General features: G+C 33.6%; 3 protein-coding genes across 3 annotated transcripts; all 3 read left to right on the forward strand.

Moving 5' to 3' along the window:
• The first annotated feature begins 2,935 nt into the window (after positions 1 to 2,935).
• On the forward strand, positions 2,936 to 5,429 carry LOC120120667 (chaperone protein dnaJ 10-like). Its single transcript, XM_039140242.1, has 9 exons — positions 2,936 to 3,060; positions 3,313 to 3,420; positions 3,618 to 3,677; positions 3,814 to 3,896; positions 4,008 to 4,173; positions 4,257 to 4,386; positions 4,457 to 4,612; positions 4,744 to 4,916; positions 5,020 to 5,429. Exons 2-9 carry the CDS (start codon positions 3,337 to 3,339, stop codon positions 5,134 to 5,136), a joined length of 969 nt encoding a protein of 322 aa, XP_038996173.1. The 5' UTR covers positions 2,936 to 3,060; positions 3,313 to 3,336; the 3' UTR covers positions 5,137 to 5,429.
• Positions 5,430 to 6,420: 991 nt separating this feature from the next.
• Positions 6,421 to 8,083, forward strand: LOC120120671 (protein CASPARIAN STRIP INTEGRITY FACTOR 1-like). The gene is made up of 3 exons (XM_039140245.1): positions 6,421 to 6,525; positions 6,827 to 6,879; positions 7,370 to 8,083. The coding sequence occupies exons 1-3, from the start codon at positions 6,432 to 6,434 to the stop codon at positions 7,487 to 7,489; spliced, it is 267 nt and encodes an 88-aa protein (XP_038996176.1). The 5' UTR covers positions 6,421 to 6,431; the 3' UTR covers positions 7,490 to 8,083.
• Positions 8,084 to 23,552: 15,469 nt separating this feature from the next.
• LOC120120675 (ankyrin repeat-containing protein BDA1-like) lies at positions 23,553 to 25,235 on the forward strand. The gene is made up of 3 exons (XM_039140247.1): positions 23,553 to 24,192; positions 24,274 to 25,023; positions 25,128 to 25,235. Exons 1-3 carry the CDS (start codon positions 23,605 to 23,607, stop codon positions 25,233 to 25,235), a joined length of 1,446 nt encoding a protein of 481 aa, XP_038996178.1. The 5' UTR covers positions 23,553 to 23,604.
• The last annotated feature ends 150 nt before the right edge of the window (positions 25,236 to 25,385 follow it).

Below are 25,385 nucleotides of genomic sequence, written 5' to 3' on the forward strand. Positions count from 1 at the left end.
AGGGAGTCTTCCATGTGGAACGAGCCGGAGGTGGAAGCCATCTTCTCGGTTGTGTCGGGAATTGGTAGAGCTTCTTCTAGGATCATCTCAAGGTTGTTAAACCTTCTTAACGAGTTAGGCTCTGATGCCAATTGTTAGGATTTTCGGAATCTCGAAACGACAACCGGAACGATTTGCAAAGAGGGGTCGGAACGGTTTTGTGTTTAGGGAGTAAGGAGATTGAAAGATAGAGAATTGCACAGCGATTTATAGTGGTTCGACTTTCTCAAACAAAGTCTACGTCCACTACCTTAGCTCCTCACCAAGGATTTTCCAACAAATTCACTAATTTGTTCTTTCTTTTGAGGATAAAGAGTAACCTTACAAACTCCCTAGTTGTTCCGGGCTAAACTAGAACCTTTCCCTAGCTTTTACACGGGATAAGCTAGAACCTTTCCCCTTTACAAAAAGATAAGAAATGTAAACAAGAAAACCTCTCTAAGGTAGGTGTTTACAAGATTGAGCTCACAAGAACAAAATATATACAAGAGAAAGATGAAATAAGAATGAAAAATTCTTCTCTTGTGTTTGATTGCTTGGATAGTTGTTCTATTTCTTCTTCAAGTGTCCTTAGCTTGTATTTATAGCTTGAAATGTGTTTGAAGTCATATCTAGCCGTTGGGGATGTTTTGGAGCCGTTTGGGAATGATTTTTCTGCAAAAACAGGCTGCTCAGAATGGGGGGAATCGGTACCCCTTCATAGGGAATCGATACCCCTTCATAATATTCAAATATTATGACCGTTGGGCTGATGAACAGTGAGGGAATCGGTACCCCCTTGGGGGGAATCGGTTCCCCTTTTACATACTGGAATTTTTGAGCCTCGGGTTACTGTGTCAAACAGTGATTTACTGTTCAAATAGTAAATTACTGTTCAAATAGTAAATTACTATTCATAAAAACATTTTTGTGCTCAATTTTAATTTAAAAGAACTTTGAATTATTTTTGTAAATTTTGAATACATTCAATTAAGTCCAAATAAATTTTGTAAATTCAATTCAAGTCCAAAAACCATTTTGCCTTAAATTGTTATATCGAAACATAGTTCAACAGTGTCTGATGTAGAGATTTCGGGGGCCATATCCTTGGTAGACTACAGGGGTGTGCGAGCTCCTAGATGCAACCCCTCAGCCGCTCCATGATGTCTACCATAGAGTAGATAGAGAGTATATAAGCATACTCACTACAGTAAAACAGAGCAGTAAACTTGATAGCTTGAGTATTTTAGTGATATACAATTAGTATGATTTAGTTGTTAGTGTGACACTGAACTAGTTAGCTCAGCGTTTGGAATTTGTTTCCTTACGCATATTAGGTGGAGCAGTAGAGTGACTGAGGTCCAGGTCAGGGCAGATTAGAGTACGTCTTAAATTTTTTTAAAGGGCATGTATATTCGTAAATATTTTTGTCCAATTGAATAATAGATTTAATGAAGTTGTTCTGTATTATTTTGATTTTGGGAGCCCTTCAGTGTAAAGTTTTATTATATTTTATTTTTATGGATGTTTTCTTAAGAGTGGATTTTTAAAATAGCCATTTTATGGTAAAAGAAAATAAGAAAAAGTTGGTCAGTTATTTCGGTGGTTCCGTGTAACATCCTAATCAGTCGATTGTGTGTCGTACTGGTCTAGAGTGTTCCAATAATGATGAAATTTCAGAAAATATGATTTAGACAAGTACTTGGAAACTGCCAACATACCGCTTGTTGATGATTTGGTATTCTTAATTGAAGGAAAACAAATGGAAATAGTTATTCACTTATCAACAAATAGCAAATGATATTTTGAGCATTCTTGTCTCCATTGTCCCATTACATTTAGCATGGGTGGAAGACTGATTGGTCCTTATCGTAGTCAACTACTTCCGAAGACGATTGAAGAATTAATGTGTACTCAGAATTTACTTTGGGATGATATTAAAGGTAAATTATTTTTTAATCTATGTTAATATGTGAAATTGTGCTTAATTATCTTATTAAAGTTTAGTTACTAACTTATATTAGTTTACCTTTTATTAAATTTATGTAGGTACTGGTGAATTTAAATTGAAACGCTCTCAATGGAGGACATAAAGAATGATGATTGTAATACTGGAGTAATCGATGTGCAAAATATTGCCTAAAATTTGATAATGTTGTGCTAAAGAGCAAAAATATCATGTGTTTGTCATTTATGTTTCTAGACTTTAATTATATCTTTTATTATGTTTTTTTATTTATTAAGATTTTAGTTTATTTTAAAATATATGTTAATCCTTAACTCAAATAATCTTAGTTTTATTTTATTATGATTTTTAATGAACGAGTTTATTTTATGTTTTGTTGCTTATGTATTTTGTAAGATGGATATAGACAGGTACAGACGGGTACGGGATGGGTGGTGGGTATCAAATTGGATAGTGAGTGTCAGGATGAATTTGAGAATGTACCTGCGTGGGCGGGTGTGGATTTAAAAAATTTACCCATCGTGGATTATAAATAGGTGGTGGATACGAAAATATTAGATGCGTATAGGGATGGAGGAAGGGTATCCACACATGCCCCACCCGTTTACCATCTCTAACTGGGAGACTCACCTACTAGAGTCAGGTGTGTAATCTGAATCGATTCGGATTAATCAAGGTGAAATCTTGGAATTAGGATGCCAAAAAAAATCATAAAGAATAGTTTGCGATATTTTTTAACAAAATCATAAATTTTAATACGTCAAAATTATTATTTGGTAAATTGAGGTGAATATTTTATCTTTTATTTTAAAAATTAATTAATACTGTGAATGATGTATCATTCATCTACATTTATACCTTTAAAATTAGAAGACAACATATCTGATAATGCAATAAATAATTTTACATATTGCCGAAAATAATTTTATAGTATTTCTTTAACTATAACGTTCCTCAAGATTTTGGTACAGAGGGATTTTCCGTTGTTTATCCGTCCATTACAACACGGACACACGAAGCAATGAAGTTTCCGACAGCATGGGATAGCCGATGAACACCCAGACATCTCCACTCACGTAAATCTTGGATTTATATTTGTCTTTAGATTTCACATTATGTCTGTATTTCATTTTATATCCGATCACCGATGACAGGAAATTTAGTCATCTTCCATTTCCTTACAAATCATCAATCAATTCTTTGTTCTCCTCATCTCACACTCCTCAACACGCAAGTTCCATTCTTGATTTAAATTATGATATTATTATTGTTATTAATATTAATCTTGTTGTATTTTTTTTAATTTTAAGTTATAATGTTGAAAGCAGTGCCAAGATAATATTATAACAAAGATGAAGGATACCTCATATTACGATGTATTGGGTGTCAATGTTGATGCATCCGCTGCTGAAGTCAAGAAGGCTTATTACCGAAAAGTAAGTTTTTCATTTGAATCCTCATCATGTTTACGTTTCTGGGTTTTCCCCCCATAAAAGATTCGTCCATGATTTTAGAATCTGGATTTTTCGTGGATGTAAAAGTTGCCCTCCAAGTGTTTGTCGAAAATCCGAACTGGGCAATGAAAATGTTCTGAATTATTATTTGCATGATTCGTTTACGTGGGGTGTTTCAGGCTAGGCAAGTTCACCCCGATAAAAACCCCGGGGATCCAAAAGCTGACGAGAAATTTCATGTAAGCAATCGTTATATTGTTTCTAAGACAGTGGTTCACCGTGACATAATATTTTAATTTTTGGTTCGATTTATTGTTTTATTTATCAACAATGTAATGGTAATTATCTTCGGCGTTTGATTATATATGCTTGAAGGAACTCTCTGAGGCGTACCAGGTTCTAAGTGATCCTTCAAAACGGGAACTATATGACAAACATGGAAAGGCAGGACTCCAACAGTAAGTTTATATCCTTTGATTGTGATTTTCAAAGTTACATTCTTATATTAAAAAATTAGATCGATCCTTATTTGTTCCTTCAACGTTACCTCATCTTCTTTTCGGCGACAGAGGCTCCATGATGGATCCTGCAGCCGTGTTCGGGATGGCTTTCGGAAGCGAATACTTCGATGAATATGTTGGACAACTGCAAATGGCTACTTTGGCATCTGTTGAACTTGAAGATACTTCACTAGACAGGGAAGCTCGCTTGCAAAGGCTTAAGGAAATGCTTGCGGTAAAACCCTTTCATTGAGTTTCATTGTTTCCTCTACATGTGTTGGTTTTTCAAGTTACACTTGTATCCCTATTCCCCTGCAGACATTGCAGAAAGAAAGGGAAGAAAGGCTTATCAAAACTCTGAAAACCAGGATCCAGCCGTACGTTGATGGTTATGCCACCGAGTTCATTGATTGGGCAAATTCCGAAGCACAGAGACTTTTGAAAGCTGGTAAGCTTGTTACTTACTACCATTACATATTAACTATTTCCATTAACTTGTGTTTTCTCCACACTTCCAGCATTTGGTGAGCAAATGCTACAGACTATAGGATATGTTTACACGAGGAAAGGTGCGAGCGAACTCGGCAAAGAAACGTATATGATGGTACCCTTTTTTACCGAATGGGTGCGCGATAAAGGTCACCGTATGATATCACAAGTAATTGCAGCCTCAGGTACAATGTTCTGCAATTTAATGGTCATAGATCTTGTTTTGATGGCATTCAAGGCCTGTGTCTGTTATCGGACTTCTAATTTTCCGAACGAAAACGAGTCAAGTACGTTCACGTATATCTCCTTTTTGTAGGTGCTGTTAATTTAATCCAGATACAAGAAGAGCTGAAGAAAGCGACACAAGGAGAACAATCAGAAGAAAACTTGATGAAAACCTTTGAAGATAGAAAGGACGCCATGCTTCAATCCCTTTGGAAGATCAATGTAGTTGATATTGAAACAACCTTATCTAATGTTTGCTTAGCAGTGAGTAGAAAACAATCTTCTTCCTTAACTTTATCCAAGTGATTCATACCAAAAATCATTGCAAATTTTGGTATCTTTTGCTATAGATCTCTTTTTTATCCAGGTACTTGAAGACCCTGATGTACCTAAGGAAGTTCAGGTTTTACGAGCCAAAGGATTGAAAACGCTTGGATCAATTTTTGAAGTACGAAATACTCAAGAGTCTTGTAGTTCAGCTTGATACTGAGTTTTGTTTGAGATGGTTGTAATTTGTGTTCTTGGTTCATACTGGACTCTGTTCAACTTCATCTTCAACCTCTAATACCATCAAACCGATATTTCGACCTCCATCTTCCTTCATATATTGTGTTTTTCTTTGCAAACCTCTATCTTCGTCAAAAACATCAACATCGACAAAGCTATAAACATCGGTTCCCCGGCATATTCATCTCGATACTCGATGGGTATCCGCTTCTTTGTCGATATATGTGTTTTGTTGGAAGTTGTTGGATTTGTTTATTCTTGTACAATGTGCTGAATCTAGTATCTATGATTAACTTTGTTGTATGTGTTCAATGCTTATCTTCAACTAGATGAAATGGATGATCAAAGACACGATTGACACCTATATTCCTCTAAAACCCTTGTGCAAATCATTAATTCCAAGTTAAAAGAGACATTATCATATATCAAATCACTTGAAATTTGCATGATTACAAGTGCTTCAAAAAGCTTTTCCAATGAAATAACATCATAAACATGTAATCTTATAAATACACTCAGACTCCATTAAAGCAGCAGGCATGCCTATAGGATTATGTAAGTGGAGGATGATGTATGCATGAACTTAATCTAATCCTCCATTGCTAATGCTAATTCAAGCATATCCAATGATAAATACATGTACACATGTATGTCAGTCATTTGTTAACTAATTGAGGGGTAATACATATCTTAAAATGTGAAGAGCGAAGACGAGAGTAACTAAAAAATGAAAAGAAAAATGGATTATAACATAATATTTGTATTCGATTTCAAATATGGATAAATTCATGTAAATTTGTAGATAAAACTATTTAAACCCGAGTTACCTAAGAAAAACAACATTCTCTTTATTACTGAGACTACTCTTTATATTCTCTTATTTTGAACTTAAATAATTAGATATGAATTAATAAACTCTATAGATTCATAGACGAGAAAGACAAGAAAGAATATTACGATGATTTTCACCAAATATCTCAGTACTGTTACCTTAATGAACTATATAATCCACTAAGTCATTAAATTAAAAAGTGCCCCAACAAAAGAACAGTGGCCTCCTCCACCTTTTTTAACAACCTTTCAAATATTTTATCTTAAAATGATAATTATCATTATTATTCACAATAAAATACAAGTATTTTTTTTTCTTTCCATAGTTCAATGGCCAGTGGCCACTCTTAGCCAGTGTAGAATTATTTGCAATATATATATATATGCATATAAGCTCTCATTTGCTTCATATTCTCTCTTGAATAAGAAAACAGCTTTGAAATGAAGAGAGATTGCTTAAACATGCAGAACAAGAAGATTGTTCTACTTTTTCTTATGGTTTCAGCTTTTCTTTTATCAACTTCAATGGCGGCCGGTGAGCTTTATCTCCCTCTTTTCTTTTTCTTTAATCTGCTCAAACTCATGCACGATTTGTCGATGAAATGTTTAAGCTCTTAGTGACGAAGAAGGAAACAGCAGCTTACTAATTAGTATAAAAGTAATTAATATACATATTTCGTCGCTTAAAACTGAAGAAAAAATATTAGTTCGTAAAATGGAAAAATATTCATTTTATTCTTTTGCTTCAAAGTCCTATTAGGGTTTATGATGTATGTATGTACGTATGTGTACACTTTATCTTCCAACATTTATATGCTGAAAATCATCTTTTACAGGTCGACGACCCAAGGTCATAAACATGGCTAAGGAAATAAATGCAGGCTTTGAGGTATACCGTGTATATATATATATAATATATATATATATATAGGGTCATGGTATAAAAAATCTCTACTATACTTAGATTTAAATTAATCGATTAATAAATTGAATACCGATAGTTATAAAAAAATTCTACATATCAATTAATTAAATAAAAAACCCAAAGTTTTTAACTAATCCCATACTTTGTTTTTCATTAAATTTAGTCAGGGATGATGGAGCGAGGAGGTGGATGAGGACAGAGTAGTTCACTGAAATTTTAAAATTATCATATATTTTAAATTTTTTCTATATATATATATTTTTATTGAAAATCTATTTTCTCCCTCTAATTTTATAAGTTCGTCCAATCGTCCCTTTCTACAATTTTAAAAATTCGTTTCATAACATAAAATACTACGTCCGTACGTAAATTTAATCATTTGCATATCTATTTTTTTCTTACTTTATGTTGGTTGATTCATTTTATGATATTTTTAAAAACAATATATAAACAGGATGGTGATGAAGGAAGTGGAGCCCATGAAAGGGTGCTTAGAGCAAACACGAGAGACTATGGAAAGTTTGATCCATCACCAGCTCTTGAGAAGCCTCCTTTCAAGTTCATACAGAATTGATGCCTGCTTTTCATCCTTTATGTTTGACAGGCATAATGTCAAAAATAGCCCCTACCTTTTATCAAAAAGATCATTTTGACCCCTATTTTTTTTGAGCATTTTGGCCGTCTACATTAGACTTTGAGGCAAAAAACTCTTCTATAAATGAAAACATTAGTTAACACATGATTAATGCCATAAAATAAAAGTCTTTTTTAACCTAAAATAAAACGTTGAGGGCAAAAATGTCCCAAAAAAGAAAAAGGGACAAAATGATTATTTTGTCATATGTTAGGGAATTTTTTGCTTTAAAATGAAATGTTATAGACCAAAATGCTTTGAAAATAGAATAGAAGGCAAAATGATCATTTTGATAAATGTTGGAGACTAATTTTAATAATATGCCTTTACTTAATTATATCAACCATCTCATACATACATATATTTAATAGAAGGACAGTGAGGAACAGATCTACCATGGTTGTGTCATGTTTATAATGTAATAAATACGCGTGAAATCAATAAGGAACATATCTTTTACGGCTTACTACTCGGTCCCTGTAAGATGTATGAATTTTCAGTTTGGTTCTTTAAGAATTTTTCATCACTTTGTCTCTTATTTTGATAGATATGATATTCAAGCAGGGTACCACACAATGACACGAAATGTATGCTGTGGTGAAAATGGAATACTCAGATACATTTTTCATATTACTTCAACTTTATTTGGATAAACTAATAATAAAAGAGAGCAGAACTCTGATTCTTTCCTTTTTCCGCATTGTATCACTTTGAGTCATTTCTTATTAATTCTATTCTATCACATTCATGTTAGGGGCAAGTATTCAATGAAGTCGAGTCGAATCGAGTCAAAAAATATATTGAGTTAGTCGAGTTGATGAGTCCCATTTTATAACTCAAACTTTATTTGAATTTTGTTTTTACTCGAGTTCGAGTTTTTGTTTAAATTTGATTGTAAATAAGTGTAATGTTATGGTACTATTTAATTATAATTTAAACGGTATTTTATAACTATATAATATATACTATATACATTTCTTCATATATTTTTATATGTGATATACATATATCATGCAGAGTTAAAGAACTCAACTGAGACTTGAAAATCAATCCACTAGTTATAAATTTGTTTGAGTTATTCGAGTTTTATTTTATATCTGACTTGAATTTAAATTATTTTCAAGTCAAGTTTATAAAACTTTAAATCTAATTGAATTTTTTTAGTCAAAAAATTTATTTTTTCCCAGCACAGGAACAACTAATGATTAACTATAATTTTACTCACCCTAATTTAGGTTGTATTTTACATATGATTTCTTATTTAATTTTAAGTAGGCTTAAAAGAAGAAATCGATCCTATTTATCTGTTACATCACTTTATCCTTCGTTATTCTATTCTATTTTGTTTATTTTGCAAAATGTCTTCTATCATATTTATATTTTTCTAATTTTATGTTTCTTTTTTGAAATTAATAATATAATTTTAAAAAAAATATTTGATACACATATTGTATAAATTAGAGTTTATATAATATGTATATTTCGATGACATATATCCTATTTAATGTTTTAGACTTAAAATTTAAACTTTATAATAAAATAAAATATAAAATTTTATTATACAAATAATTAGTGCAGTCACTAATTATTTATACAAATACAAAGGCTGACGGTGTGTGTGAGAGAGAACAGTTTAGAAATGACAGCTCATCAACCTCTAAGCTCTCAACGAACTTCTAACAAACTCATGCACAAGACATGAAAAACATACACGTCTCCTAGAGCTTATATCCCAACATTGTAACACCCCAATTTAAGGGTTAAATTTTAAGAAATTATAAAGTGGTGGATTTAATTAGTATTTTGAAAGAAACAGTGAGTTAAGTTGTAAAATTTTAAAGTTGGCATACCGTTTTATGAAGTGAAGGAAATTCAGTGGCTAAACCCATGATTTAACCATTTTTTATATGTTGAATTATGAACTCCCCGTGCGCAAGTTCAACAGAGATTTTTCAGTTTTCCCTCTCCAACAACCCCTTTCAACTCCGATCTACTCGCCGTTCGACCTCCGATCGACGAGCCGAAACCACCATCGTGTTCGTTGTCAACCGAGGAACAAAACCCCTCAAACCTTTCGTCGCGAATCGTCACCGTTCGTCGTTAATTTCAGTCGGAAGTACCGTCGGTAATAACTTGATTTTAGTTGGTTTTTCATCGATTCACGACGATCAGGTCATCCGTTTACGACACCTCCCGCACCATCGTGTTCCTTGTTCCGTTCCGAGTCTGCCGGTGTCATCCTTGGTCTCTGTCGACGGCGGCGCGTAAGGAGGTGAAGCGGTCAAAGTTTCCGATTCGGTGAAATCGAGCTCTCCACCGTTCAAAAATTTGAACCGAGCTTTGTAAGTATCTCAAAATCGCTCAAAATAATTTTTAGGAATTTTTTCGGGAATTTAGCACTGTTCACGCGCCCCCACGCGCGACCGGTTTGACCGGTCATAACCCGACCTGACTCGTTGACCCGACCCATTGACAGTTGACCGTTGACCACTGTTGACAAAAACTTTGACGGGTTTTGACTGGGGATTAAACGACATTTGACTTTGACCGAATATACCTATCCTGACATTTTTCGATGTTCCAAATCCGATTCCGCAGTCCGTTTTTCGAAATTCAAACTCGAAGGCCTCGAAATTTCCAGTCAAACCCGTTGACTTTGATTTTGACCGAAAATTCCAAATTTCTGAAAAGTCATATTTTATGCTTTCGATGTCTTGAATCCGAAGTCCGTTTCGCCAAATTCGAACCCGGTAAGCTGTTTTTCACTGATTTATCACCCGATTCGACCCGTTTATCGTAATTAAGCTCCGTTTTTGATATAATTTATGTTGATACGTATCTGAGGAATTATTAGAAGTTGAATTGAAGATCAAATCCGTTCGAATGGAATTTTTATGGTCGATCAGTATTGCACGAAAATTGAGGTAATACTTTACTATCTCTTTATGCTTTATGGAATATGTTGATATTGATAAATGCATGAACAAGATAATGTTGGTCACTTTGGTGGAGTTGAATAATTTATACACTCGATATGATGTAGAAATTCTGTAACTGATTACGGATTGAATGACTAATATAAGAGATTGAGGAATTGTTAGATTAAATTACAAGTTTGTGATTAGTGATAAAGAAATCAGCCCTGTATCTGCAACTTATAATTTATTTCATCAAAGGTTAAGTGTTAAAGGTACTTGGATGAGAAATTGTGAGAATAATCTGGTAGGGTAAAATTACGAAAATACCCTTATGTTGTAAGATGACAAGAATTGTCCCTGGAAGTTGGTTAATAACTCTGAAAAGACATATTGATCCGGTAAAAATTATTGATGTGCATAAGAAATACTAGTTTTGATTAGGAAATGCGGATAACCGATTTTTAGTCTTATGAGGGTTTGTGAAGGATACTAGAAGTCTGTTAAGGGAATCATTTCAAGATCAGAGAGTGTTCAAGAAATCAATTAATCATAGGATCTCTAAATTATAATTATTTTCGTTAAGAGCTAATATCGAAATTATCTGGTTAAGAAATTACAGAAATACCCTTGAGAGGTAAAATAGTCCGAGTTGACCCTGAATGAGAAAATACTTTGAGGATTCGTACTTAACTCGATTAAGTACGGATTTGATTGTTAAGATCTTGACTTAGTTCAGGAAAATTCTTGATATTCCGTTTGTAAAATCTGAGAAGACACTTGACCCAGAAATATCCGAGTTATGAGTAAATACCTGAAGAATAATTTGTCAGGGTGTTCTGTTGTCATAATTGTTCGAAAGGACTGAAATAAATGATAAGATTGAATTTAATAGTAAGATCAGACGGAACGAAATGATTGAAATACGATGAATCTGTAAAATGACCAAAATACCCCTGTAATGGAAATGACCCAAGAATACCACCAAGCTCAAGAATGATTGGATATCTTCGAGCTCTGAAATAAATAGAATAAAAATGAACACCAAAATTACCAAAATACCCTTGTGTCCTATTCTAAGTAAATGCCTTGGATTAATTAAGGAATCCAAATAAGCATAGGTGTTGGACTACCTTTAGAAGTTATGGATCACAGCTTAAGTAAATTGATCAATCTTAAGGATATGCCAGTACCTGAACGATATAGATATTACTGGAATGCGTGTTCGTCTTCTTAAGTTTGACTCGATGATAAATTTTGGAAGTATTCAACTTAGCTCAACTCTGGATCGCATTCAGTACTAAGAATTGAACGTTTGTTCAACAAATCAACCACGAAGACCAAATTGAATGGAACGGAAGTGCAACATGTGTCTGAAAATCAGGAACGCTTGAATTACTCTGGAAAATCCCGAAGTATCTGGAATGGACTTGAATGCTAAATAAATTAAGTAACCACAAGGACTGAGGATTGAATAAGTGAGTTGGATGAATCTGGAAATGTTAATGAACATATATGATGTAATGTTCTTATGGATTATGAATTACAAAATCAAGTACGTCAGTATTTCATGATATGGTGAAAGCGTGAACATGAAATAAAGACATTGGAAGATTTATTCAACGTTAATTTCGAAAATGATATATGAACAAGAATTTGTGGTATTAAAGAGTAAATACCCTGGAAGGAAAATGAATTGACCAGTCGACATAGATTGTTAAGGTTCTGAATCTTCGTTGTTAAGTTGTTCGATTATTCGATCAATTGATATGGATGTAAAAGATTCTGAATACCCTTCTGATTACGTACAACTTCTGAAAACTGTCCGAATAAGATATGATCTTGATAATTCATATTCTGAATAACTGATGATTCTGTCAGTTATTGAACTTTTTATAATAGTGATTCTAAATTCCGACATTCTATCGGTATACTGAAGATCCGAGTTTCTCTACTTGCTAAGATTATCCAGTACCTCTGAATAATATTTGTAAACTCTGGCGTGTTCCCTAATCATATAATTATTTTATCTGATTTCCGAATGGAATTCTATTCTGATACATAACCTGAATTCTGTATTGATTTCTTATCTGGATTTTGTTCTGATATTTGTTCTGAATTCTGTTTTGATTTATGATATCTCCGTTTAATGACGGAAAAATGTTTTAAATGGGGGGTATTGTTGAAGGAAGAATTTCCGCAGGTTCTTCGGCTTTGTGCTCAGGGCCTTATATGATGTGTTGGGTTGGGTGTATAGTTCTGGGGAACCTACACATTATGTTGTGTTGGGATGGGGGTATATATATATATGTTTTAAAAAAGATCTGAAAAGTTACATAGTTTTTGGGAACACACTAGATAACCTATTCTGATCTCTTGAACTCAGTCATCTGAAATATTTCTCTGAAACGAAAGCTCATTGTCCGTTACCACCTGAAATATCAGTAGGATCTCTGCTCAGCATAAAAATCTATAAATGTTCGGAAACAATAAGGAAATATATATTTATTTGTATATGCACGTTCATCAACATCATATGGTAGTTCTGTATTACTGAGCTTTCCAAAGCTCACTCTATTACTCATCTTTTCAGGTTAAAAGAATTGTACCAGTGCATCTATCGACTTTAGTAAGGGAGTTCTTCCGGCGTTGTTACAGAGTACGGTACATGTGATTAGGGGGCATGTAATTGTATTTTGTTTTATATACGAGTCTGAAAATCTGTTTTATTTTTAAATAGTGGCAAATGATTTTATAAGTTTACATGTTCTGATAAAAGGGTTTTAAAATTTCTGCTATTTTTACAGTGGGTCGCTCCGGTGGCCCTAATGTGAAACCTCAGATCGGATCGGGTTACCCTTATCGATCTGAGGGGGTTACAAACATTCCCCCTACAACAGAACTTTCAAAACCTTTCACTCATTCCTTTCAGGCTCAGCAACCTCAATTGCCAAACTCTTCTCCGTAAGCTGAACAAGTAACAACCATGGTTTTCAGAACCGGACCGGTAAGCGAATCGGTCGTGCTACCGGTTCACTGGTTCAACCGATCGAATCGGTCAAACCGGTCGGAAGAATCGGACGATGTCATAATTAATTAATTATTTAAAAAATTAAATAAAAATACGAAAAATATTTAATAAAAAATAGTTTTTTATATCACAAGTCATATTCAAAGCAAGTCATAACATATATAAGTTAAAAACCATAAAATCAAGTGAAACAAAATGATTCAAATCAACTACAACATAATATTTAAGGTAAAACATATTATATAATAAATATAATTACATAACTATAATCAAAAAATAAATTTGGGGCTAAAAAAATCATAACAAACGATGTTGTTTGGTTTAATTTTTTTTTTAAAAAAATCCCACGTGGCTAAGAAACATAGAAGAGCATCATAAAAGTCTAAAGAGTAAAAATATGAGAACAAAAAAATCCCACATGGCTAAGAAACATAGAAGAGCATCCTAACTGACTTCTATAAATAATAGAGGTAATTTGGCATTCAAATTCATAGAGCCTTTTGGTGAGCACAGAGTGAACTATTCTTTCGCTTCAATTGAGCTCGAATTTCAGACTTTAATCGAGCTTCTAATTTTTTTTTAAGTTCAGGCCTTTTTGAGTTCAAGTTTCAATATTATATTTTGAGTTCGAGTTGAACTTGATAATTTTTAGTTCGTGAGTTTTTGAGTCGAGTTGAGCTTACTTTTAAAGTTTTCGAGTTCGAGTCGAGCTCAGCAATACTCGAGTTCGACTTAGCTCGTTTAACAAACGACGTCGTTTGATTTATTTTTTAGGAAAAAAAATAGAACCAATGGTTTACGGTATGGTCCGGTTTGAACGGTTCACAGCCGGTTCAGTGGTTCCTTACGATTTACTAGTAGCGGTTTAACCGGTGTAGAATGAACCGGACCAGGCAGCGGTTCCCGGTTGAACCGACCGGTCCGGTTTTCAAAACACTGGTAACAACTGCCGCCTGTACTTTAAAAACAAAGGTGATGATAGTGGGTTCGTCATCACATCTGCAACTTGTTCACAAGCTGGAACCTCATAAACTTGCAATTTGCCAGCCACATCCATCTTCCAAACGAAGAACAAATCAAGTTTCACATGCTTGAACTTTGAGTGAAGAACCGGATTAGCACACACCACCTCGACACTTAAGTTATCACACAAAAGCGTAGGGCGACCATGTAGGACAACATGCAACTCTCCTAGCAAAGAATCAAGCCAAACAACTTCAGCAGTTGCACAAGCAACCCCACGATACTCCGCTTCAGCCGTGGAATGAGCAACCACCTGTTGTTTACGAGAACTCCAGGAAACAAGATTTCCTCTAAAATAGGTGCAATAACCTGTGGTGGAGCGTCGATCGTCAACATCTGACCCCCAGTTTGCATTAGCAAAATGAGTCAAAGCAAGTCGAGAGAAAGCTGAAAAGCGCATACCAAAATCAATTGTACTCCGTAGATAACGCAAAATCTGTTTCACAACCCAAAAATGCACATCAATAGTAGCTTGTATAAACTGACACACTCGATTAACAACAAACGCTATGTCTGGTCGAGTTATCACAACATACTGTAACGCACCAACAATGCTCCTATATTGATCACTATTTTCAATAGGAGATTCCTCTGTGACCGAGAGTTTTCAATTTGACACCATAGGAGTAGGAAGCCCTTTGACATCTGCAAAACTATATTTGTGCAACAGCTTTCGTACATACTTTTGTTGACTCAATACAACTCCACCCGACTCATAACAAACTTCTATACCAAGGAAAAAATGAAGTAGACCAAGATTCTTCAACACAAACTGTTTATTGAGTTTCTCAACGACTGACTGAACCTCATTCTCACTATCACCAGTGAGGATTATATCATCTACATACACCAGTAGATATACGACACTACCAACAGTTTTCTGAACAAATAACGAGGAATCAGACTTGGCTAACACAGAACGTCCAGCCTCTAAGAATTACTTTAGGCTCTCGAACCATGCCCGAGGTGCCTGCTTCAGACCATAAATCGCCTTATGTAACTTACATACAAGACTGACATCACCCTGCTCATAACCTAGTGGCTGCATCATATACACTTTTTCAATCAAAATACCATTTAGAAAGCCAATATTAATGTCCACTTGTCTAAGCTTCCATCCTGGTTGTTTAAGAAATCCCTTGGCCACGAGTCGAGCTTTATATCTCGCTATAGAGCCGTATGCATTTCTTATAACTTTTAAGAGCCACTTGCAGTCTACAACCTTCCTATTTCCTGGCAGAGGAGCAAGACTCCAAGTTTCATTCTTCACCAATGCCTCATACTCAGCCTCTGCAGCATTCTTCGAGTGAGGACTCATCTTGGCTTCTTTAATGTTTCTCGGTTCTCTGTCAATACACACAACATGAAAAACCTTTGGCTTTAAAATACTCTTGGTTATCATAAGATGAATATTAGTCTCCATGGCATCAATATGTAAGTCAACCTGACCTTAAAAAATAATTGAATTTGGCTTTCCTGCAACATTTGAACCAAGATTATTTGCATTAAAACTCAAGTTTCATGAGCTTCAAGAGTAGCAGTACTCTCATGCTTCAGCTTTACCTCAAATTCCTCGGATCATCAAAATATATCTTTACTTCAAGATTCATGTCGGCTACTTGTCTACAAGGATAAATCCTTGTGACTATGCTTTGTATACCGAATATCCAAATGAAATTTTTAATTTCGATTTGTGAGTTAATCTAAGCAACAACAATGTTGTAGATCTTAAAACGTTGAATTTTCAAAAGCTACCGACTCGGATTATGTTGTTTCAACAATAACTAATTATGATCTCAGTTTCCTCTTAGCAAACAATTTTGCTAAGTGTGTTCACAGGAAGTCGAATGTGCTTCAATAAGTCGATCCTTCCTCCCACATTAATCATAACAACATCCAGACCAACGCCGACTTTTGGTTTTGAAAATTGTTTTGATTTGAAAATAAGCCTAGAAATCAGAGAGAAAAATCCGAAGCGATTTAAGTGCCTTACAATTCTCGCATCTGAAATTGAGTCATCACTTTAGCCTTCGACTTTAAAGAAAATTAGCTAAGCATGAAAAAAAGTCATACTTAGCATATTTGAAAAACTTAAAATAAAGTAAAAAAAATACGAAAAACTTGAAAGAAAATAGAGGAGAGAATTTTATAAAGCTAGAGAGAAGAAGAAGATTAAATTCTCAGTTGTGAGAGATGTTTTTCTAGGCTTACCCTGAGAGGGTATTTATAGCCTTCAGAATCCTAAAAACAAGATAAAGATAAATCCTAAATTAAAGAAGAAAATCCTAATTAAAATACTTAAAACTATTTAAACTAAAATACCTAAAGAAAAGATAAGATAAAATATAATATTTAAAATAATATCCTAAAACATGAGTTTAATTTAAATCTGAATTGCAGAGACGTACGACTGATCCATTCGTTCTTCTAGAAGCGCTGACTGGACCTTCTAGAAGGTGCTGACGTCATCACCTCGTCAGATGTTTTATGCCAAAAGTCATGCCCACTAATCCAGCTTTGATTCCGAAAATAAAAAAAACTACAGAATTCTGTCATTTCAGTGCAATTTCCAAAATCTAGCGTCTTGCACAGAAAATGAATCAAAAACGAATAAACAAGCCATAAAAACCAATGATTACGGAGCAATTTAAAAGCAAAATAATAATCAAATGAAACACTTATCAATCTTATGCACCTCAACAAATAATTCAATAACTGATATATTTGTCGAGTCATATACTTCAATTATGGTTCTAATATCATCATCATCTTCAACTGGTACTGCATCATAAGTGATTGGATTGGGATATATCATAAACTTGTACCTCAACCCATCAATTGTAGCTTGTATTTTTCTTTCTATCATTGCATTCATTTATATAAATGTGATGTCTCTTTTAAACATCATATTTATATGTCTTTTAGATTGAAAAACTTTCTAAAAATATTTTGCTATTGCTATTATTTAAATAATAATTAAATTTTTTAATACTATTTTCAATAAGTAATAAGGCAAAATGATCTAATTGTTTGATCATTTGTAATCCAAATACTAAATCACTACTATTAAAAATTTATACTAATGATTCAAAAGTTAAATAAAAACTAAAAAAATTATAAAACTGAAATAGTAATACTTCAAATAAAATTTATTCGCACTTGAAAACTTCTTCCCCAACTTGATTTACAAAAACTATATCGAAACAACTTTTTAGTCACTCTTTAATCTGCAAATGAACTCAACAATATCATTTAATAGAATAATACAAGGTAAAATATAAAAAAAATTATATATATCATTCGAATACTTACTCAGGAAAATTACATTCTCTACTTTATTTCAACACTGCCTTTCGAATCCTTCCCTTTCAACAATACTATTTTTTCACTCTTCTTCTGTTGGGTAAGTGTAAACAAGCTCTCCCTCTCCCATATATAATATCATCATCAATAATTCATTGATTGAGCATCAATAATTCACTGCACCAACAATGCTTCACTTCACGGGCAACAACTGCTTTAAAGTAATTGGATTAAACGAGGCATGGGCAGCAGTTGCATTAAGGCAACTTTTCATGCATGCAGCATGCCTCTGCATGGGCAACAACTGCATTAAGGCAGCTTTGCATGCATGCAACATGCCTCAGCATAGGCAACAGATGCATTAAGGCATCTTTGCATTCATCATGCGATTGAGAAGAGATTCTTGCTAAAGACGCATGTCAATAATCTAGTCTTCACCTTGAAGACGTGTAGAATTCATGAAGTCTTCAAATGCCACCATGCAAGTTGAAGAAGTGAGGAAATCCTAGAGTCTTCACGTTGAAGATGTGTAGCAATCATGGATTCTTCTCCAAGTCGCATGAAACCCTACACGTCTTTAAAGATAACTGTAGAAAATGCCATATTTGGGTAAATATACTGTTGGGTGGATTATTTGGGGAAATAAAATTTCCCCATGCATTATCCTAGCATTTTTGCTTGTATAAAAATATCAATTATATACAAGTGGTAGAAAAACATAGTCGCTCTCCTTCCCCTCTTTTTTTCCCTTTAAAATATGTGTCATTTTTTTATAGATCAAATCAACCTTTTCTTATTTGATTTTATTTAGTAAGCAACGACACTGGTTTTAATACTGGTTGCTAATCGTTGGTTGTCTTTTCTCTTTATTTTTTAAGTTTTTAAATAAGAATAATTATGTCATTGTGACACATTTACCTCTATATTTATGGCATTTTTTCTGTCTTTTGGTAGTTTTTGGTTATTTTTGTCGTTATTTTCGTTTATATTTTTTCTCAAGGTTGGATTTGACATCACCACGACTGATAAGATGGAGCTTATTTGTTATCCACATTTTAAGTTCATGGATAGTTTTCTTACATTGCTTGACTTTGATTTGCGATTTGTCGATGATCTTTTAATTTCTTCATCTCTTTTGTGGTTCATTTGCTGGTGTAGTTAGATTTGTTCATATCTTTATTTTGTTCGAACATTTTAATTAGATTTTTAACATTTTCCTTCAATAATGACTTTCTATAAAAAAAACAATATATATATATATAAGTGTATTCTAACACCTCTATCCACTTATATATATATATATATATAATTACATAATTAGTAGTAAAAGTTTAACGTCATAAAAAATAATTAATAGACAGATAAAAGTGGTACAGTAAAGGTTTAATATAAAAAATATTCAAATTATACGTCTTTTCTCATTTAGGTGTCTAAATTTTTTCAGTCAATTCAAGTGTTTAACGTTACAAACGTTATCATTTTCAGTGTCTCGACCATAATGACCGTTAAAATTTTCTGTTAAACGACACATGTCGTATTTATATAATTTAAAATTTATTTTTAATATTAATTTAAAAAATATTTTTTCTTAAAATAATTCCCCCCACTATTCGTCCCCCCACCCCCAACACTCTTCGTCCCCTTCATCCAATTTCAAATCTCCATGGACTGAAACAGTAAGTAAGCAAGGGTGACCCTCGATTAAGGCTAGTAATCTTATATTCCAGATTAAGGACAGTCAACGATTATTATTAGATTTAGATATCGAGTATTTGAGATTTTAAAAATTAGAAAATTAAGTTTACGAATTTAAAAATTTTGAGGTTTGCGATAATATTAATGGTGATCTCTGATTAGTTGGTGTCCGAAAACGAATGGATGATCGTTCGATGAAAGATGGGTGACCGAAGATAACCGACGGTCGGAGTAGAGGGAATTCGAATAATTTTTTTAAGAATTTATTTTTTTAGATTTTAAAATATTTAGAATTTTAAAAAATAATAATAATTTTATGTTTTTTTAAAAAAATTAAAAAAATTTAAAATTATATAAATATAAGACCTGTCAGTGAACGGAAATTTTTGACGGTGTATAAACTAGGAAAAATTTAAACACCCAAAAGGAGAAATAGGTATAATTTAAACACTTTTTCATATTTAGCCTACAATGAAATATACAAACGAAAATCAATTGATACTCTATATGCCAAGTCCAAATCTTATAGTGCAATACTATCTGGGAAAGAAAAAGTAAAATTAGAGGAATGAGCTGAAAAAACTAAGTGTTTAGTGAAGTGCAGAAAAAATATATAGATGTTAAAATAATTTGTACAATTTGTTTAAAATACATGTTTTAAAATTTGGCCGCAGCTCTCATCCGATCATAGGAAATCTGTAAGTTCCCCATAAGCTTACACCTACAACAAGGTCTTCTATACATAGCATGTGTGGCAGGGCGGATGCATTAAGCTCCTTAGAGGGCCAAGTATTATTTAAATAAAAAAGTGAAATTTAGTGTGATTTATTAAAAAGTTATGAACAAAATTAAAATTTTGGACCATATTCTTTTGGATCTGCAACTGATGTGTGGTAAGTGTGGGAAAGAATCACCCTTATCGCAAAGGTACCTGCAGCAAATACTTACAAGTCCAAAAGCATGAAATTCTTCTTCTTTTGACAACTATATCTGGAACAATAAAAATAAATATGCATTTTCAAAAACATGCATACAAATAATTGAAATGACGGCAATCAATAATTATGCTTCTTTTAAAATATGTTAATAATCATGTTGGTGATCGACGATATGTATCTTTAGCTTCGCTTGATAGGCTTCTGGAGGATGCAAGTTTGCAGAACATTTCGGAAGGTGAACTTGTTCAAAATGCTGGAAATTACTTTGTAAGATAGATAATTGTTAGTGTCATAACCATTTTTTTACAAAACAATTATTTATTATTTTAAAAACAGTTACGACTTTAATTTTGGAAAAATTGATGATTTTGAATTAAATTGGATAGAGTCGCCATCAACCTTTGGGTTAGGTAGGTCGAATACCTAAAAACGTCTTTTTAAAAAAATTAATTTTAAGAAAAATAATTTTAAGACAAAAAAAAAGCTATTCTGCGTCACCAAAGATTCGATTAAATGGATTCGAAAGTCGGTTACGCGTGGGGAAGTATTAGCACCCCCACAGCGCCCAAATTTTGGTACCTAAACAGTTATATGTTGTTTAAATATTGAGAATTACAAATTCAAAAATATATTTAAATTACGATCCTATTATTCATTTAACTTTATTTAAAAAGTGTCAACTTTCGGATGATTAATGCCTTTTTGTATGAACAATCTTCGGGAAAACACTTCCTTTGCAGTTAAGAGATTTTCTAATAGATTCCTCACAAACGATGTTTCTTTACAATTTTTTAAGATAAAATAACAAAACAACAATTTATACGAAAAACCATAAAAAAGATACATTCTCTTTAGTTGAGAGATATCTTCGTAGATTTCTCTCATATTAAAATTTCTTTATATTTTTGCATATTAAAACCAAGATGATTTACAAACAAAGTGGAAATGAAAATTTCCTACAAAGAATGCTTTCAACAATTACATGATTTATATACAAACATATATAAAATTATAATGATTGTTAAACAGTAAAATTACAAATCTGTATCAAAATACATATTTGCAAACATGATCAACTAAAATACTAACAAAAGTAATTATTTAGGACTAAATTGCAAAAATAGAAAGTTAAAGAGCCAAAATAGCAATAACAAAAAGTTAAAGAACCAAAACAGTAAAAATGGAAACTTAAGGGACTAATGAAAAACACGCTTAAAAGTACATGGACTAAAAAAATTAAACCAAAAATACATAACATCTATCAGAAATGGGTAAACCACGAAAACGATACCTACAAGTAACCATTTTTCAAAACAAGCCAAACTTAGGAGATTTAAAGTACAAATTTCCCCTGAAATTTTCTATAAATAACAAATTTTTTTATTTTCATTTCATTTGTTTTTAAATTATTTTGAGAGAGAGAGAAAGAGAGTCTACATTCTCTCTAGAAAATCGGCAATCGTCGGTGGTTACTTTCGTCGGCAGTCAGCTTCGTCGTCGCCAGTTGCCACATGACGTCGCCGCACCGTCACGCAGCCACCGTCGCTAGTGGTCGATGGTCACCAAATTTCACTGGGAGGTCCATCTTGGCCTCTCCATCTTGGATCTGGGGTCGATTTTGCATTAATCGGCTCCGTTAGTCGTAAAAAGGCCGAAAACCGTTCGATTTTCTTTTCTTCGATCCGCCGCCATCCACCGTCTGATCGTGCTGATTTTTTAGTATGTTGTTCGTGTTGGCCTTGCGCAATTTTCACCGTTCGGATTGTTGATCAGAGATCCCTATCGCCAATGAAATTCCGACAGAATGTAAGAACCTTTTTTTTTCTTGTATTTATTTTATTTCCGATTTTGGTTGTTTTGTTTGATTTTGTAGGATAAAAAAACTAAAAAATAAAAAAAATAATAGTAATAAAACTTTGCTGATAATTTTTATTACATTGCTTGAAACCATGGGAAAAAACCCTTGTTTCGAATCGAAAACCCTTACATTTTTCGAGAGCCCCTGATTTCTTTCGTTCGAATGCTTTCTTTTGTCCCCCTTTTTCACACACCGAATGCCCCCTTTATATTTTTTTCACTCACCTAATCTCCTTGTTTTTTTCTTTTCTTTTTTTTTCTTACTTTATGATGAGATATTGATGTAGTGGGTGAGGTATAATTTTGCTTTCTGTTTTTTACTGTGGCAGATTTTGGCTGATTTGGGTACTGTTTTGAGTGTTGTTGATTTTTAAAACCTCACTATTACAAATGGGTAAATTGGAGCTTAGTCTTTGGATTTTGTTTCCTCTTTAATTCTCAGATAAAATTAGGGTATTATAGTTAGGCTTTGAATATTTAGAACGGTGGATCTCGAAAGATATCTGAAAACAGTATAGTGTGCTCATATTTATGAATTTTTAGAAAGTTATTTTATTTCTTAGGATGTTAAGAATTTTGTAGTCATTTATTCTATAACCTTGATTATCATTATGTGTTCTTTTTCTCTTTTTAATGGGAAGATTTTTTTATCGAAGACATAAGATAATCTTGTATGACAGTTTTTTTCCATAAAAGTCATATTATTGAGAGAGAAAATGCACTCATGACTATTATTTTATTTTGATTAAGCTAAAAAAGATAAAACAATAACGTAACACGAACTTGAACACATTTAGACTCATTGAAAAGTCTAATAATATATTTTCTGAATTCAAAAATTGTCTGAACGAGATCTGCTGAATGTGATCCATACTCAATCGTGAAACACGATTGGGTTGAAATTTGAATACTTTATCTTCATACTCAATCATGAAACACGATTGAGTTACTATTTGAATACTTTATCTTTATAATAAACCTATCTACCATTGTGATAAAAGAGAGAAAAAGAAGAAGAAAAGCATCATTTGTTCTTCTGTCAGTATAGGTTCCTTGTTGGCACAGTTCGGTTCAGCATATGAGGGGCGTAATCTCTACTAAAGGCGAAAAATCCAAATTAATCCTCTACTGAAGGCGAAATATCGAAGAACACCAAAATCAAAATGATATACTTTGTGTCTGCCTTTTTTGTCTTTATATTGTTTCTTCGTTGGACGCAGTTGACAGACCATACACTCTTTTAATCTTTCAATTAATCTCTCTTCCTATTGTCAATTGATCCTTCCTCCAGACATGGATGAAAGTTTGAGAACAGCTTCTCTAACCGGAAATGTTGGTGATTTGTACAGGTTAATTCGGATAGATGGAAATGCTTTGAGGCGCTTCGAGGATGTGGAGTTTGTGGACACCCCTTTACACATTGCTGCAGAACAAGGGTGCATTCGGTTCGCAATGGAGATAATGAACCTCAAGCCATCATTTGCTCGGAAACTGAACCAGGATGGCTTGAGCCCCATGCACCTCGCGGTTGAAAAAGGGCACAAAGAGATGGCGTTGCGTTTCATGGAAATGGATAAAGATGTTGTTCGTGTCAAGGGGAAGAGTGGTAAGACTCCTTTGCACTTGGTAAGTAAAGTTGGAAACCACGATGGTATGCTGGATAGATTTCTAGAGGCTTGCCCTGAATGTGTTCTAGACGTTACGACTAAGAACCGCACTGCTTTGCATATTGCAACCAAAAATAAGAGACTGGACGTTCTTCAAGTTCTAATCCGAATGCTTCGAAAGAAAGACAAAGACTATTATCGGGAAGTGGTGAACCGGAAAGACGAAGATGGCAATACTGCACTTCACATAGCTGCTGGCAATAATCAACCTCAGGTTTGATGACTTATCTGCTTTAATAGTTAATATTACATAGATTATTTTGTACGTCGTTGACATTTTAATTGATTGTAGCAGATGCTCAGATTACTATTAGACTGCAAAGCTAATAAGCATGCCACCAATCAGGCTGGTTCGACGGCACTGGATGTTGCAATAGGGCAAAGTTACAGAGAAAGCATCAGTATTCTGCGGGGTTGCTGTATTCCAAGAGTTTCAAACTTTAAATATAAGATGGAGAAACAAATCGCCAAGTATCTAACCAAGGCATCGTCACTAATTTTTTCGGATATGGATAATATATCAGGGGAAGACCGCAATGCTTTACTAGTAATTTTAGGACTGCTTCTTACGGTAACTTTTCAAGCCGCTCTTAGCCCGCCCGGTGGTGTCTGGCAGGATGAAAGTTCCTCAGAGTCTAAAGGGTCGTATGATCGATTATCATTGGGGATGTCAGTCTTGCCTCAATACGAATTTCTTTTATTCTATGTTCCGACCTATGTGGTGTTCATCGTTACCTTTTTCCTAACACTAGCCCTGCTCAAACCTTTTCCCAATGGTTTCCGGACAACACTTCAAGTACTACTCGCATTTCTTGCAATATGCTTTCACCGATCAATAATTATCATATCCTCGGCCTATTCAACAGTCACAGTTATCAATATATTATCAGCACTTGTTTTCATTTTAATGTTGTTCATGTGTATCACATATGAAGTTTCGAAAATCAGCGTTTCAATCGTGGGATGTTGGATATTCACTGAACTTTGGCCCTCCGCTCCAAACATACTACACCTTTCTGATGAAGAAGAAACAATAGTTGCAAGCGTAATTCTAGGATTATTTTTATTCCTTTTTCTGTTTGATAACTTCTGGAAAGGAACCATTTTAGTTGTAGGTAATGGTTTAGCTGTTTGTATAATTTTCATTAGGCATGGTTTCTATGGTGGCGTTTACCTACAAACACCTCTTATAAGCGCAGGAAGTTGGTTTTTCTTTCATCTATGTCGAATCTGCATAAAGCGATGTATTCGCAATAGGAATGGTTGAGAAAAAGATATGATCCCTAAACAAAAACAACCGTCAATGGTGGAATTTCATCGACAGGTGGAGATGGAGAATTTTGGTCCGTGGATGGTGATAGAACATCGAAAAAGAAGGAATTTATGCAATAGTTTTGAGATTCTTAG

This window comes from Hibiscus syriacus, unplaced genomic scaffold, assembly GCF_006381635.1.
Source record: "Hibiscus syriacus cultivar Baekdansim isolate YM2019G1 unplaced genomic scaffold, ASM638163v2 tig00110344_pilon, whole genome shotgun sequence".
NCBI lineage: Eukaryota > Viridiplantae > Streptophyta > Magnoliopsida > Malvales > Malvaceae > Hibiscus > Hibiscus syriacus.